General features: G+C 41.3%; 1 protein-coding gene and 1 long non-coding RNA gene across 2 annotated transcripts in view; both read left to right on the top strand.

The window, feature by feature from the left end:
• Positions 1 to 11,038, top strand: part of kcnn1a (potassium intermediate/small conductance calcium-activated channel, subfamily N, member 1a) — a 59,629-nt gene extending 48,591 nt beyond the window's left edge. The window contains exons 6-9 of the mRNA XM_062405332.1: positions 628 to 738; positions 1,582 to 1,709; positions 4,409 to 4,478; positions 6,586 to 11,038. Of these exons, the coding sequence (XP_062261316.1) occupies positions 628 to 738; positions 1,582 to 1,709; positions 4,409 to 4,478; positions 6,586 to 6,891 (615 nt within the window). The 3' untranslated portion in view covers positions 6,892 to 11,038. The remainder of the gene's footprint in view (positions 1 to 627; positions 739 to 1,581; positions 1,710 to 4,408; positions 4,479 to 6,585) is intronic.
• Positions 11,039 to 12,267: 1,229 nt separating this feature from the next.
• Positions 12,268 to 15,715, top strand: LOC133968700 (uncharacterized). The gene is made up of 3 exons (XR_009924125.1): positions 12,268 to 12,455; positions 12,543 to 14,671; positions 15,467 to 15,715. It is a non-coding gene; the product is annotated as an uncharacterized LOC133968700 (long non-coding RNA).
• Positions 15,716 to 16,218: the final 503 nt, after the last annotated feature.

Genomic DNA, 16,218 nt, shown 5'->3' with positions numbered 1-16,218 from the left:
TACGAGAAACGAGTCATAATATTACAAGAACAAATTGAAATTGTATTATGAAAAATTCATAATAATACAAGATTATAGCTTGAAGAAATAAACTCATAATATTACAAAAATGAACCCATAATTTTATGAGAAATAAGTCAGTTTTTTAAGAATAAAGAAATAAAACCATTTCACATAATTCAACAGAGTTTCTCTCCCTCTGGTTCCAAAATCTTGAACCAGTCTAATCGTGTTTGAGAAACTACGAAACCCTTTTGAATATCACTCAGATGTAACCAACGATAACTCTACAGTCGACCAGGACCAAACATTTCCTCCTCCACAAAAGAGGAAACTTCCTCGATATCTGTGGTTCTTTCTTCAGAACAGACACAGTTTCTTACTCGATAAGTCCTGATACTTATGATAATGCGCTGCTGATGAGCCAAAAGATTCTGTATTTTGTTATTAGTAATAACTTTACTAAAGTACAACATCTAACCATGTTCTCCATTATAACACAGGCACAAGGCAGAACATCTGATATTCCCCTTTAAAATGACCCATGACCTAAAGTTAAACTATTTCCCTTTTTAAATACATACTCTGAGCATAGACTGTTTGTTTGACCATGTCTTTGTGCAACAGGGAGCCGGTTGCACTGCGCTGGTGGTTGCAGTTGTAGCCAGGAAGCTGGAGCTGACCAAGGCCGAGAAGCACGTCCACAACTTCATGATGGACACACAACTCTGCAAACGAGTGAGTCGCTGCATGTTCCTGCGTTCTGAGGGACTGATATGTTACTGGTTTTTACTACAAGGTCCCCTCACAACTTTCTTCACAAGGATACTCTACGTTTAGTGAGAAGTTCAATCACATTGGCTTTTTTGCTGGTATGTCTGGATAGAGACCTAAAGAAGTGCAATAAAACAAGACCTCTATAGTAAGCTATACACCCAACATAACAAATAAAATTTAAAACTACTGGAACTTTCACATAATCTGAGAGGAGCCAAAGAATAAATGTAGATCTAAAACCCACCTATTCAGTCTGGCTTTATGTAGTGTTTTATAGTTTTGTGGTTAAATTAGTTATATACTTTACTTTGTTTTGTTTTAGCAAAATGTTAGTGTGGATTATAATATATATATTATTTTATTGATGTTTCTATTTTCTATTCATTTTTAACATCCCATGTTTTGTCAATCAACTGTGATGCTCTTTGAATTCCATTTGATTTGTTTGAAAGGTGCTATATAAATACAGTTTGATGGATTGATTGAACCGGCCAATTTACATATATAAATATTTGTATATTTTCTGTATTGATACTAATAATAATATATTATATTGTCAGGGCTGTAAACTCTCCCTCAGTTTAGGGTCCACTTCTCTCCCAATTTTATAGACTTTAAAATGTCTGTAGACTGAAATATTAATAATTTAGGAGTTTTACTGCTTTTTTGTTTTGTTTGATTTCTCACTTTCTTTTCTGGATTGCATATTGTACCACTTCATTAAATTCCTCTTGTACTCCATGGTATCTTACAATGTCTTTGCAGTGTTAACATTCAGTCTCGTCTTCAACCCCCGCCTCACAGGTAAAGAACACAGCTGCCAATGTACTCAGGGAAACATGGCTCATCTACAAACACACCAAGTTGGTCAAAAAGATAGATCACGCCAAGGTGCGGAAACACCAGCGCAAGTTTCTCCAAGCCATTCACCAGTAAGTCTTGCACTGTGTTTTCACTGTGAATCTGATGTCAAATTAAACGTGGAACAGAAAACGAGTGAGTTGCTCATCAGAAACCACCGAGGAGAATCTATCTTATAGAATGCAAACTACAATATGTCATTGAAAGAAACCTATTGAGATGTTCTGCCCATGTGACAATCTTTAATCTTTAGTGCTATTTGAGGTAAGAACTATTTTGTCTGTTGTTAACAGTCGTGTTGCTATTAAACTACTAAAATGTTGTAGTAGCTCTGAGTATTTGGTAGTATCGTCTCTATCGTTTGTTACAATCTACTCCTAAAGTACATTTCTTTGATTGTTATTCCAACATTCACACATGTACACACACACACACACACACACACACTTCGATCTAGTGTAATGGTCCTTCCTCTTCCCCCTCCCCATCCCCCTCTCCCTCCGACCCCCTCTGACCCCGTGCTTACAGTGACTAGTGTAATGGTTCCACTCGTTTCGTGAATGTTGTGAGGTTAAAACTCTGTACTGTGTTCTGTCTTTGTTTTGCTCTATCACCGCAGAGCTCAAAAGTAAGTTGAGTCTTCTATGTATCCTCCTCCTACTGTTTCCTCTACATCCTCCTCCTCCTCCTCCTCCTCTCTTCATGTCTGCGTTTGACATGCATGAACCAAAAAAAAAGAAAAGCCTATGTTACCACAAAAAAAAAGAAAGAGAGAAAGTTCTGGATGCTGGATCGTTTTGAGTTCTTATCATTTCAATTTTGTTTTACTTCAGTGTTCCATTGACGTCCCTCTCCCTCCCATCCCCCTTCGAACTGAATGAAACAGACACAAGCATCCACATTTTGCCACCAGTGTCAGTAGATGTTGAGGGTTGTCTGGAGAGAACGTGTGAAAGAGAAAAAAACAGCATCATGCGCTGAGCTCAAAGCTTTGTTGGCCCGGCCAGCGGTTCATGATCATCTACAGTGTACTGTACACATGATTAATATAGCTGCTCTGGAGGCTATATTAACCTCCATCAACAGAACTCATCCTGCACTCCTGATGGTCTTTGTGATGATATGAACACACTGTAATGCACTGTAGTTCCACTGAGGTTGAAATGTCTGCTGTTCCTTTTCGTATTGGTTTTGCTTTATATTCCATTTCTTACATGAGATCAAACACCAAAACTTGCATGTGCCATTGATGACATAGCCCGAAACGTGTAGGCTGTAGGTTTAAAATCACACAAATAATGTTTTACACCAGTAACCACTTTTACCTTTGAGCCCCAATTCCTCGACAGACATAAGGGATAAGAAAGGCCGAACACCCACACACACACACACACACACACACACACACACAAACACACACATAGCAGCTGAGACGGTTTCCCACAGCGATGGAGCCATAAGCGAGCTTTCTCACTCTGCTCTGATATACCGATTTGGACATGAATAAATGCCCTTGAATGTCATCCTGTCTCATAATTTGCCGAACAGGGGAAATTCTTCCTCTCACCCACCCAGATGCGTGATGCCGCCGCTAACAATGCCACATTACTCACATTCAGCGTTAGCAGTTCACACGGCGCCATAATGTATTTGATTAGAGATAAGGAGGCCCAATGTTGAGGCGTCGTAAAAATACGTCCAATGTATCACCGCGCAAGTTCTTTGAGATGTCTATGTTGCAGTGTGTTCAACGGTGTCATTAGATGGTTTATTTCTGGCAATCCTTTATCTGCGACACTCGCACACACAAACACACTCAAACACACACACACACACACACACACACACACACACACACACACAAAGGGCAGCACTCAAAGGCACATTTCATTGTGCACAGTCACTCACTGTCACTGCACGCTTACTGAATGACCAGTGTGTATTTATATAAAGTGTGCAGCACTGACAAAAGGGCATGTCATCTCTCTTCCATTTTTTAATGTCTTACTTTTGGGTGGAACGACATGCGAATGTTTTCATTTGAAACATGAATTTTGAGGTTTTCTCCTGTGGAAGCATTTTACGCTCTTGCTGGGAAAAAAAAACATTCTTTGTCATCGTAATCTTTAGTTATTTTGGGGCATTATATTGAGGCTTTGTTCTTCCTATTAAAAACAGATTCTTTCTAGGTTGTAACAAGAGCATCTCTTAGTATCAAGGCTGCAGTGAAACACAAGAAAATTGCTGCTGAAAGCCTCGAAACATTATCAGACAAAGGTCTTGTTATAAAACAACTTTTTTGTGAGTGTAGTATGCTTCCACAATTTTGCATGTTTTGGTTTTTATTGCATTGACGAAGACAAGGAATGCCTCTCTATATATATACATATATACACATTATGTATATACATATAGATATGTAAATTGCAATCATTTATGATGCATGCAGGCTGTCTTCTCTTCACCATGTCATCAGTGAGAGATCCCTCCTGATAAACAATGTGTCGTTCTTCCTCCTCCTTTCTTCCCTGTCGGCCTCCTCTGTCCCCTCAAACCACCTCTCTCTCTCTCTCTCTCTCTCCCTCCCTATCTCCCGTCTGTCCCTCTCTCCCCTCTGTTCCCTCAAACAACCTCCCCCTCCCCCCTCTCTCTCTCTCTCTCTCTCTCTGCCCCTCTCCTCCACTTCCCCTTCACCTTATTCTACTCTTCCTCTCCTCCTCCCCTATCAATCTCTTTCCTCCTCCCCCCCTCCTTCTCTTGCCTTTGTAAGACTGCGCAGTGTTAAGATGGAGCAGAGGAAACTCAATGACCAGGCCAACACCTTGGTGGACCTGGCAAAGGTAAGGCTGTCTCGCCCTAAAAATGTTCAACATTATCATCGCATCTTTTTGAATGGTTGGAATCTTTGTCCTTAGCAGGTCTAAGCGATAGTGTTGCACTGAAAAAAGAAAACTGTTTACCAACTTAAAATGAAAGTTTAGAGTTAAAGTCAAAGTTAACAATTTACAATAACACTTTAATGTGAAAAAACTAAATGCATTTGTGTGTCACCAGTTTAAGTATTTTGTGTAATGTAAAGGGAGCTTTCTGGTGTCACATACAATCTGATATATGGTAGGAAAATGTCCTGTAAAAAAGGACAATTTCAGACTTTCTATTAAGTTTGAAGCGCAACCCTAAAACTAAAGTACCACTTTAGTCCATTTTATGTTCACTGTTTCCCTTCTTTGAGACCTAATTTGTCATTTTACATTATAAATTTGCATCGGTGAATTGGAAAGCATTTGAGACCTGAATTACTTTCATATTGTTCTCTTGTTCCTCAGCTTTATCACATTACTGAATTTCTTGGCAAGTTAAAGCAACCAACCTGAACCTATTGGCTCGACTCTGTATATCGCATGTATCTTTATCAAGGGGCCATATTCTTATTGTTCCATAGCGTAACTTGTGATCTCAATTCAGCATTACCCTTAAATTTGTCGCATCCGAGTACTCATGTCAATATGATCTGTAACGTTTTGGGTTTGTCAAATGCCAGTGAATAATATACACATTTATAAAGGAGTTTTTAAAATACTTCTATAGTGTCTCAGTCTGTTAAAGAATGCAGCAGGATATTGTCTGGGCCTGATGGGAAAATGCTCAAGCATGACGGATAACTTCCACTGTGAAAATCCCATGTTTACAGCACTGCGACACCAACGTCCGTTCATATAACAAAAAAGCTCTCAGGGGAACGTGCAAAACATTTTCCTAAAAATATCTGGAGCAAATGTACGGACATTTGCTTTCATACATACAGAACACCTGGATTTCAGTGTATATTTAAAAGCAGCTCATGCTTCTTTATTGATACCAAATGTATCCATGGACTGGCAGCCATGTCTCAGCTAAGCCCAAGTCCTGCTACAAGACTACCTGCTCACTCTGAGTAACTTGACCCTAACATACTGTACATGCATGGTAAACAGTATGTGCTGTATAGACGTGTGACTACAGTCATGGCTCAGCAGCTTGGGTCAGGCTGTTTAGACGTCAGATAACCCACCAGCCCGAAGCAGAGAGAGAGAGAGGGGGGGGGGGGGGTTTGAAGGGACGTGCATGACCGCAGTCTCATTTGATGTGAATGACATTTGCACTCAAGTGTGTATTTTAAAAGGCCAACTCCTTTAATGTGTGCTTTCTTGCCATGACGCTGCTTGATGGTCAGATCCATCTGTGTTCACCCTTCACTTGTTCAATGCCACTTTCTCGAGCCTTATAGAAAAGTAAACCTTTGATTTCTATCCTATATATTGTGTGTATATATATATATATATATATATATATATATATATATATATATATATACAAATCATTTCATTTTGAGGTGCACAAATGCCAATAGTGGGTATGCAAATATTTAAACGATTGTAACATCTACCTCACAAAGTCGACATAAAGAATAGAATAGAATTTAGTACCTTAGGTTGTTATTATACATGAAACATTACATATACAGTAGTTTAGCAAATATATTAACATCGAACCCACTGCCTCTACGGCTGGAACAATAAATGCCTGAGTAATAAAGACACTTTTCATTACGTGAATGAGTTGTGTCAAGCAAATCCATTAAGCACTGAGGACCTTCTCGGGCTATAAATGGACCGGAGAAGCTGCTTGTTAAATCAGTGGGAAGATAAAATCTATGCTGACTTGCTGAAACTGTGCAGCTCCCCTGCACCCTGCTTCCTGTCATTATTTCTTTCTCTTCAGGCTGAGTAAGTCAGAAATGTCTGCTTATGTAATCCACAATGAGCTATTACATGAAAGCATACTGTATCTTTGGTTAATTTCGTTTCGTGCCTCTCTCCATGTGGATATTAAGTTGTAAAACAGCTTTTCTTTCTCTCTCTTGTCTGGTCGTCCTCCTAAGCACATTTGCTTTCTCTCCTCCATTAGACCCAGAATGTGATGTACGACCTGGTGGCAGAGCTGCAGGAGCGCAGTGAGGAGCTGGACAAGCGCATCGGCACATTGGAGGAAAAGCTGGACTCGGTGACGGGCAGCCTGCAGGCGCTGCCGTGCCTCATCTCCCAAGCCATAACCCAGCAGCAGCAGGAATTCCTGGACGGCTTTGTTCACCGCTTTCGGCCGGCCTCGCTAGCCTCTGAGCGTTCCGAGCGCTCGGAACGATCCTGGACTTCCACCGCCCGCAGGAGGCGCTCGCCCTCCACAGCACCACACACCTCCTCAGATAGTGGATAACCTTGACGAATCACCTCTGAGCCCCTCTTTACCAAACCAACTTGTCACCACATTCTGTCCCATCCAAAACCGTCCCTGTAACCACTGGAGAGTCCATGTCTGGACGAATGAAGACACCCATATCTTGACACCTGACCAGATCCTTGACCCTATTCTCTCCCTCTCAACCATCACCACCCATCCCTTCTTGCCTTCTTCCGCAATCAACTTCAAACCCAAAATCCAATTCCTCTGTGACTGGGCCTCTCAGCACAGGGCTGGATCAGAGCTACTCCAAAAGAACAAGGAACGGCAAATGAAGACTTAAACCAAGTAAAAATACAAATGCATCCAAAAACCGAAAAAGTGAAAAGAAAAAAAAAATGACAGAAAAACCGAGATAAAGTAGAGATATGGTTTATGTTTTAGCCATTGTATGGCTGTTCAAGTTAGCTTTTTTGTAAAAGCCCTTGTATAGTTAAAAAATGACTGAGTTCAGGGTCGCTGGGGTGAGAGCTGGCTATCACACCGGAGAGTCCTTAACCACAAGGGGGGAAGTTGGTCTGTGGAACTGAGGGCCTGGGCTCGCCTGCTGGCCCTCCGAGGCCGTGGAGGACATCTGTCCACCCATCCGTCCGTCTGTGTCTGTCTGGTTGGGGAGTGAGACAAACCACTGGATTTCCCTTTCAAAAGACAAGTGTCATGGATTCTTTCCCATAGGTTAGGGTGGAAGATTTAGGAAAGGCTGGGAAAGCTCCGACTTCTCATCAGTGTTTGAAAATGCACTTGGGGGGATGGGAAACTACTACACAGAAGAGCAAAGCGGACACATATGGCATTACTACTGGGTAGGAAAAATTTACACAATTGCCAACTTCAAGGTTACAGCTTCCTTGTTCTTACCAAGGAAAAAACGAGAGCGACTATCTTTTTTAGTTACATATTGACATGTGATTTTTCAGTGCCTGAATGTATAAATAGTAGAGGGTTATTTAATTACTAATTTCAGAGCTTTTTTACGATGTTAACAGTCTGAATACAGCATTGCATTCCTTTTTCAGATACATTCCTCTCCAAAAATTGAAAGAAAATGTCTTAATGTAATGCATAGCATTGCCTCCATTACATATACACTATTTCTACTAACACCATGAGAAACGAAAAGTGTTCAGAGAGAAAGTGAGACAGACTGAGAGAATATTTATGAGTGTTTGTCGGAGAACAAGTTCACTTTAGCTTAATGCTGCAAACTCATGCACACGACAGAGAGATACAGTATGTAGTAGTCTACCTTTCTCACCACCACTAATTCGAGCTTCCTGTGGTCTTCAGATGACGGCATGGCTTGAGGTCTGCTGGTACACACGGCCACACAGGCACATATCAGCGGTGAAACTGAGGAACCATCCCTGCCCCTTTGCATGGTTCTGTGCAAAAATGGAACACACTCTTTCTAGGATGGCTTGATGATTTTCATGATTTTGATTTTAATTGCTTTTACTTTTGTTTGTTGCATTTCTTTCTTTTGTCATTTTTTTTTTTTTTTACTACAATTTTCTTTTTTAAAAGCTAAGATACCTTTTTATTTTTGAGCTGCAGAACCTATAGAGTTGCACTAACGTGATTCTGTAATGCATTCCCTGTTTGATATATGAGGTAAAGATGAGTCACTACTACTAAAGAATCCTGGACGGCTACAAATAAAAGTGCTGATGAAACTTTGATGGTTACATCACAGTGAATTGTTCCTTCAGCAAGTTATAAGGAAGAGTTTTGGCATTTTGGGGTCTTATGCCTGTCCACCTGCAAACTAAGAAAGACAAAACACTACCGATATCATATCTCTGAGGTAAATATGCAGCTTTTGCTCACAACCCGGTAGCGTAGCTTAGCATACAGTCTGGAAATGGGGAAGAAGCTCTACTGGCCCTCTTCAACATTAGCACACATTATATCTGAGTTATTTAATCTGTACATAAACTAAGATTGTAGACTGATACAAACTATGTGCAGGTTAAACAAATACATTTTTACAATTTATGCTAAGCTAATCTAGCTGGCTGCTAAGGGTAGCTTTATATTTACCGTACAGAATGGGCCCTAAAATGACAGAAACCATATTGAGAAAAACTTAACAATTGCTTTGACTATTGAGTTTGTCCATGTCCCATCCACTAACATGAAGGATGTTAGTGACTTTGAAGCAATTATGACCTACACGGCAGCTAGCCACCAGGGGGCGATCAAGTCATTTCGGCTTCACTTTATGGGAGCAGTCATGTTGCATCTTTATATACAGTTTACTGGAAAGACTCCATATCAATCGTCTTCTCCAACTCTCTGCAAGTAGATTCTAAAATGGCAAATTCTGTCTTAACAACTACAGTCTACACGCCAGGCTTGTTCCTAAATGACACTGAATTACATTCACTGTGACATAGAAGAAGTTTGAACATTTGAAATTTCAAAAGCATGGAATATGAGTCAGCCTAGAGTTGTAACGACTAGAAAACTTCTGCTCTGACAAAGTTGAATATGAAAAGCAGATCAGGAAGACAGCGGGTTAGCAGGCTAGCATGCTGTACTAAGGTAGTTTGAATGGTAGATAATCTCATATGGATGTTAGTGCTAAAAAAAAAAATCTTTGAATGACCCCTTAAGCTGACAGGCAAATAGAATAATTTTTTCTTGGATCTTAATTATTTCCGAGCTGCTTTGGGACCAGTCAGGTCCAAGTCTGAGCCTGTGAGACCGAGAGCGACTTCGCCCTCCCACAGCTTCTGGACTGGACAGAGAGCACTTCATTTAAGAACACTCTGAGTTTGCTACAACTTAATCAAGCATGAATATGGGTTATTTTTCCTTTCAACTTGAGTTGATGAAGCATGACTTTTTACTTCCTCGCCATGCACCTCTCGTGCTACATCCCACCCTCCTGGTATGAGGGGATCTATCATACCGTTCAAGGCTCCGTTTCAATCAGTGTCATCCAATGAGTCAGCGCGGCTAATGGAGGACCACCTGCTTGATTACGACCTCACCTGCCTCTTCGTATCTAGGGTTTCCACCTCTTCATTACATCAGAGCTTCGGCCTTGTGTTTGTCATCTGTCATCATTAAGAACATCACCCGTCCCCCTCGAACAAAATGACCTGCAGCAAAGACATTGGTTCAAATGAAAAAAAACACACTAGGAAAAGGAAGAAGCAGGGGAACCTCTAGGTCTTATTCCACGTTGCACTCAGTTTGTAGTATTCAGTTACACTCCTCAATGTTGGGGTGTCCAGGTAACGGTGTTGAGGACTTCCTCCTTCATCAGGCAACAGGAAAGAGTGAAAAAAAGAAAGAAAGATGAGAGCCATCGCTCATTTACTGACAGACATCTGTTTTGGCTCAGGGGGGTTGTGAACAGCGAGGCTGGGTGTCCTGTAAATATGACCTCATTGTAGATGTCGCCAAGTAAACGGGACAAATGGTGAACCGCAGGGGTAAAGGTGGTCGGATCAAATGCACAGCATGTTGCAGGTACATGCAGCAGAAAACCTTGAAAGGTTGAACCTGAAGGGTTCCAAGTTCTGGCAAATTAAAAGATAATGTTTGATGAGTTCCACACGTTTTCTTTTTTTTCTTCTCCTCCTCTGATGGAGGTTTGATCAGGTTGATATTAAGTTTTATTTTAAATTTTGTATCCATTTGTTTTCTTCAGTCCGTTTCCTGTCACTAACAAAGACCTGCCAAAACACCATTCCAATATTTAATAGTGACCCAATAGAAAAAAAAAAACACACATGGTATTTTGTAGTGACGTGAGGGACATTCATGATGTTATTCTGATGATGGTAGATGAGTCAAAGTGATAAACCCAGAGTCTTTTATTATCCAGAAAATCTTAGGCTTTCCTCATAGAGCAGGCATCTGAACACACTTCCACTGAACAATAACAGAGTGAACCCCCCCCCCCCCAACCAAAAGTGAAGAAATGTAACCCAACCATTGTTCTGTGTACACTGCCACATGATGCATAATGTACGTAGTAGCACTGGAATAAATCAACTTTTAATGGATGGCTAATGGGTTTAACATATTCTCTGTATACTGTTTCACTGTTCCTTCATTTTGCAGGTTGAACTTTTGTCCTAGCAAGGAGAGACACCGAAGTGAAATCATTAAAGACCATCTTCAGCTATGACCGTCGCTCGCTTCTTCTGTGTTGGCAGACAGTCATTTCTCATGTTTTATCACGTCCGCTGAGGACCTACAGTGGCCGAGATGTCTCACTCAAGCGCGGTGACCACACAACCGAAACACAACCACCAGGTGTGTTCTTATCCTGTCCTTTCTTGAGCGGTCGCTTGTGAAAACCCGGTCAAGCCAGTAACTGCTTGTCTGTTTGTGATCTTTCTTTTCTTCCACAAAAAGAGAGATCTCAATGTGTCCTGTACTGCACTGTGGCTCTTCGAAGAGACGAGCGTAAAAATCAAAGTATAAACCTGCTTGACCGGGTGTTCTCAAGTAATTCGCAGTGAGAAAGTGACTCTGTGTTCCCGTTGTGTGGCTTTTGTACTTGCATTGTCCCTTTTATATTTGTGTTTTGGCCTTTGCATTTGTGTTTTACATAATTGCGCTTTTGTGAAACGTCTCAGCCACCGTAAGGAAGTTGTGTTTTCACCCCCAGTATGTCTGTGAAGACAATTTTAACAAATACTACTGATTGTATTATCACGAAACCTGTTGATCTGGCAGGAATCTTTTTTCACTTTATTTAACAGTGTGATGGGGGGGTTCAACAGTTTCACTATTTGCTCTAAAAATAATTTCTTTCAATGAGAGAAATCAGCCATATTTAGGAGGGCAAATTCGCATATTAGAATTGAAGGGGGCTGTTGGGCCTTGGTGGAAGTATGTGCTATACTGAGTGCTATTGTAGTTTTCCATGAAATCAACAGAATTACAGACCATACTTGTCTTCCAATCTGAGGCCTTATCAAGGTGAAAATAAAGGGGAGACTGGAACCACTCGTGACTCCAAAAGTTGGGTTGGCACAATTGTTGACAGACACAGACATCACACGTCTCCTGCTGTAAAGCTGTGGAACAGGGACGTCCTAAAAACATGATTACAGGATGATGTATTGGTATAAACATGAACACCACGCCAGAGGACACACAGCTGCTGAGGTGCTGTTCCAAGGTTAACACACACAAACACACACACACACACATACACACACAAACACACAGTCTTAAATGGTCATATAACAAGCTACTATCCATGTCCACATGCACAAACAAGGCTCAGCTTGGTTAATTACAGCCAAACCAGGAGGGACTTGGCAGCAGACCCGTATCCTACAAGAGTGACAGAGCCAGTCACCCTGCAGTTGTTGCTACACAACCTCAAAGACATGCATCAGTGAAAAACAGCAGGCACAGCTCCTCTGCTGCTCATCCCTCCCACGAGTACCGAATATTCCAATTCCAAATTGTTTTTACCATGTGACGCGATAAAGATCCCCTATGATTTCGAATATGCACTAATAGAGAAACAAAAAGAAGGTAAACTGCTCCCATTGTCTCCTGAGCAGGTAAGTATTCCTTTATTCCCTCTGTAACAATTGCAGTCTCTTAATGAGCACAGTTAAGTCATCCAGCCAAGACTTATTCTCTTTAAGTGAGAAAGGCAAGAAAAAGAGGGATCCAATTACCAGGGATCCCCCGTAGAGGGTACTGAAGATCAGCCTCTGGTGAGGGAAGGCGAGAGAAGAAAGCGGTTTGCGGAGGATTGAAGACGACCCTTGGACTGGGGGAAGGACAAGGGGGAGGTATCCGTTCGTACAGTGTGGAAGATCGTCCCTCGGAGTCAGAGGGTTCTTCTCGGACAGCTGGCAGCAGCTAGGGGAAGTAATTTATTGAATTTCTAACCGGCCCCACTTTCCCCCCGTCTGTCTGGCCTGGGAGCTAATAGCTAGCCGCTGCATTATGCTTAATGCCCTCGCTATCACTTTCGGCTAACATGGTTTGGCATACACTTTGGGAAATCAGAGAGAATGGGGGTATTGATCTTGGTTTTTGGCCTTGTGTAATGCACGCTGCCGTAATGCTGGAGAGTGGGTGTGAAGGGCCTTTTCATTTCATCAAATGTTTTTTTGAGTGCCGTTCGTGTCTGCATTCAATCATTCCACTCTTTCTCTCTCTATCTTTCTATCTGCATCTCCTACTCTGCTGCACGTCTTCCCTCTCGCTGTCTCTCTCTCGCTGAGATGTGAGGCAGAATGAACTGATAAAAACGAGGTTGTCTCCTAGAGGCTGCCATAGCTTCTCTGTTTCTTTCAGCTGTAAAGGATGGAAAAAAAGGCTTTTTTTCAGAGCCCTCGAGTCATGTGTCAGGACTTCAAGCATGAAAGTGAACATACATGTGCTGAGCTGAATGTGGACGTGAAGCCCAACACACACACACACACACACACACACATAACGTGTGCAGCCTCACATGTTTCCTCTGCTTATTATTGGCGGAAAATTTCCCATCTATCATCACATGGAACAGCTACATTCTTGTAGCAGGGTTACACCAACACTATGAATTACCACAAAACTTGAGGCAGCACAGGTCAGGGAAGAGCCCATTAAATATTGTAGTGGGTTTTGGTTAGGGGCCGGCTGTGAGATTTTTCAACATTTTCCTCGGTTTCATAGAGAATAATTCATGGATTTTGATGAAAAAAAGATTATGGGACCGATATTTATGAATTTGGTGCAGATCCAAATAAAAATCCCCATCTAGTGAATTTAAATGTGATTTCATATGGGGACTGCTGGGCCTTAGTGAAGGTACAGTATGAACTGCAGTATGCATCAACATTTTTTTTACTCAGTTACAGATGAACCTTCACTTCACAGCCACTGAACTTCATCTATTGAGTGGCTATTGGTTGATATGAAAATGTCATATTTGAAAGGATTTCATAAGATGTTTTTTCCATAAACATCACATACAGTCAAAGAAAATGCAAAACAATGAAATAATTTAACTAGATATAAATTCATATTTAGTCAACACACATGAGAGTAGTGTCAGTCTCCTTATATGCCTTAAGAGTAAATAATTGTGTTTTGTATCAGGTAATATAACAGTAAATGTGTACAAATTACATTATATATCCTGAACTATTTTAATATTTGAAATATTCAATTTGAAATGAGGAATATGGCACAATGATGTATGAAATGTAAAATATTCAATCAAAAATTAAATGTATCGCCTGCAAACAGCTAAACCTGTTTAATAATATCTTTATATACAGGCTACAGTATATATCATCTACACCTTCCCTCTGCATGACCTCTGCATTGTTCTGCATATTATTTGCAGCTGAACAGGCACCTGGGCCGGCGGCAGGGGACAAGCACGGCAGCACCAGATGAGGCAGCCTCAGGCCAAGGCCACTTGTGGAACTCGCTACTCACTTGAGAGAGTTGGATCCATTATGTGTTTACTGTACTGAAGCTATGTACTGCAGTGTGTGTGTATGTGTGCGTGAGAGAGAGAGAGAGAGTGGAAAGAGATTGCTGGAGGTTGAGGGTGGTGGTGTGGGGGGGGACACTACAGATGTCCTTGCCCTGAGCTTTTCTCTGCATGAAAATCAGCGCCGCTCTGGAGGAATCGCTGGCACAGGCTGACGTCACAGTATACAGCAGGAGCGACTCCCGGAGTCAAATGTGGAGGATTCAATCTTAGCTGGGGGAGAATCCATGAGCGTCACCGCTGAAGGGGAAAGTGCTGCAGAAAGACAAGATACTGGTGAAGTTTGCTTGTTGGAAACTTAACAATATCTCAGTGTCAGTAATAATTCAGTTGCTATTTTATTCCATTATTTTCACATGAGTCTAGAAACATGGCCTGAATGTTGTGAGACTTGCAGTGGGAAGGCTTAGTGCCTGCACTGCTCAAGCTGACTTTTTTGAGAACACTAAACAAATCTGAAGTACTACAGATTATTTCTCAATATTTTACAGTTTTCCGTGTTTTTTAAATGATTAAAATGTCATGTTTTTTTTCAAATACAAAACTTTAAAAACACATTCATTCATTTTATAGTTACCTATAGGCTTTAGGTAATGAAACTGCATTCGCTTTGTTGTTCAGATGTGGATCATATATGTTGGAACTGGTGTTATTTTTTTCACAAGTTACATGTTGGCTATAAGGTGTGTTAAGCAATCAACACAATCATCAGACTCAATTTCTCGACTTTTAACAACAAAACTATATAGTAATGGTCGCCCATCAATTACTTTTTCGTTCATATTGAATTTATCGTGTGTCCAAATTGCACCCGACTCGGCACCACACTTTTTGTACGGTTTACAACAGACCTTCCCAGTGTGAAGCTGATAAGGTGAATGGTGGATGAGATGTGCATTCAACATACAGACAGAGGGAAAGCCGGGCGTTTGTGGAGTTACTGGGGTGTTTGGGATTTTAACTAAAAGAGGAGATTGATTTGTAACATTTACTGTGGACATGATAGTCTCTGAGCTTTTTTATGTGGAGTTGCGTAACCCTCGGTGAAGTGGAATGTGTGGATCTCTTCAGCAGGGACCATCGGCAAAGAAGGGGGCCATCGGATGAGACTGAGCTAACCTGATGAGGAGAACCAGCCCGAGAGGGAGCGATGTTCGAAGGGCTCCCTTCCAGCATTTTCCCTCTTTATGTTGAGTAACTGGAGGCAAATACACTGGAACTCTTAATTAACCATCCTGTTTCCTTTGCCTAGAGCCTCCACCAGCTGGAGCACAGTTTGAGCTGCATATTGATCATTGGGCTTTAAAGAAATATAAATAAATCAACCTAAAACTCCATCTGGGTTGTTGTGCTGGTTTTTATATCTGGCCTCTGCATTGAACTCAACTCTTCAAATCACACAGTACCTTCAATCTTGATGAAAAGCCATTAGAAAGCACATTTCTATTTAATGTGCACTGGCCGGAACTGAAAACAGTACGGAAGAGAAAAGATCAAATAAATGGTGAAGACGGAAAATGGAGGAAATAAAAGTGAGAGTTGGTCATTAGCAGTCAGAGAGAACACATGGGAGCTTGCTGCCCTCTAGTGCCGTACACTGCCGCTCCCCCCCCCCCCCTCTCTCTCTCTCTTTCTCTCTGGCTACAAAACACTGACACAGTGGAGATAAGAATGAATAATTCATAACAGGATGATAAAGCCGTATTTCACAGATCTTAGATATGAGATGTAATTGATCGTGTTGAGCTGATATCAAACACACGCTTGTCTCTAAAAGTAAGTGTAATCTCCCTGATGTTTTTTGATGGTCTAAAGTGATACCC

This window comes from Platichthys flesus, chromosome 14, assembly GCF_949316205.1.
Source record: "Platichthys flesus chromosome 14, fPlaFle2.1, whole genome shotgun sequence".
In the NCBI taxonomy this organism is placed as follows: domain Eukaryota; kingdom Metazoa; phylum Chordata; class Actinopteri; order Pleuronectiformes; family Pleuronectidae; genus Platichthys; species Platichthys flesus.
Note: the sequence above shows the minus strand (reverse complement) of the source record. Positions and strands in the feature narration are given on the sequence as shown.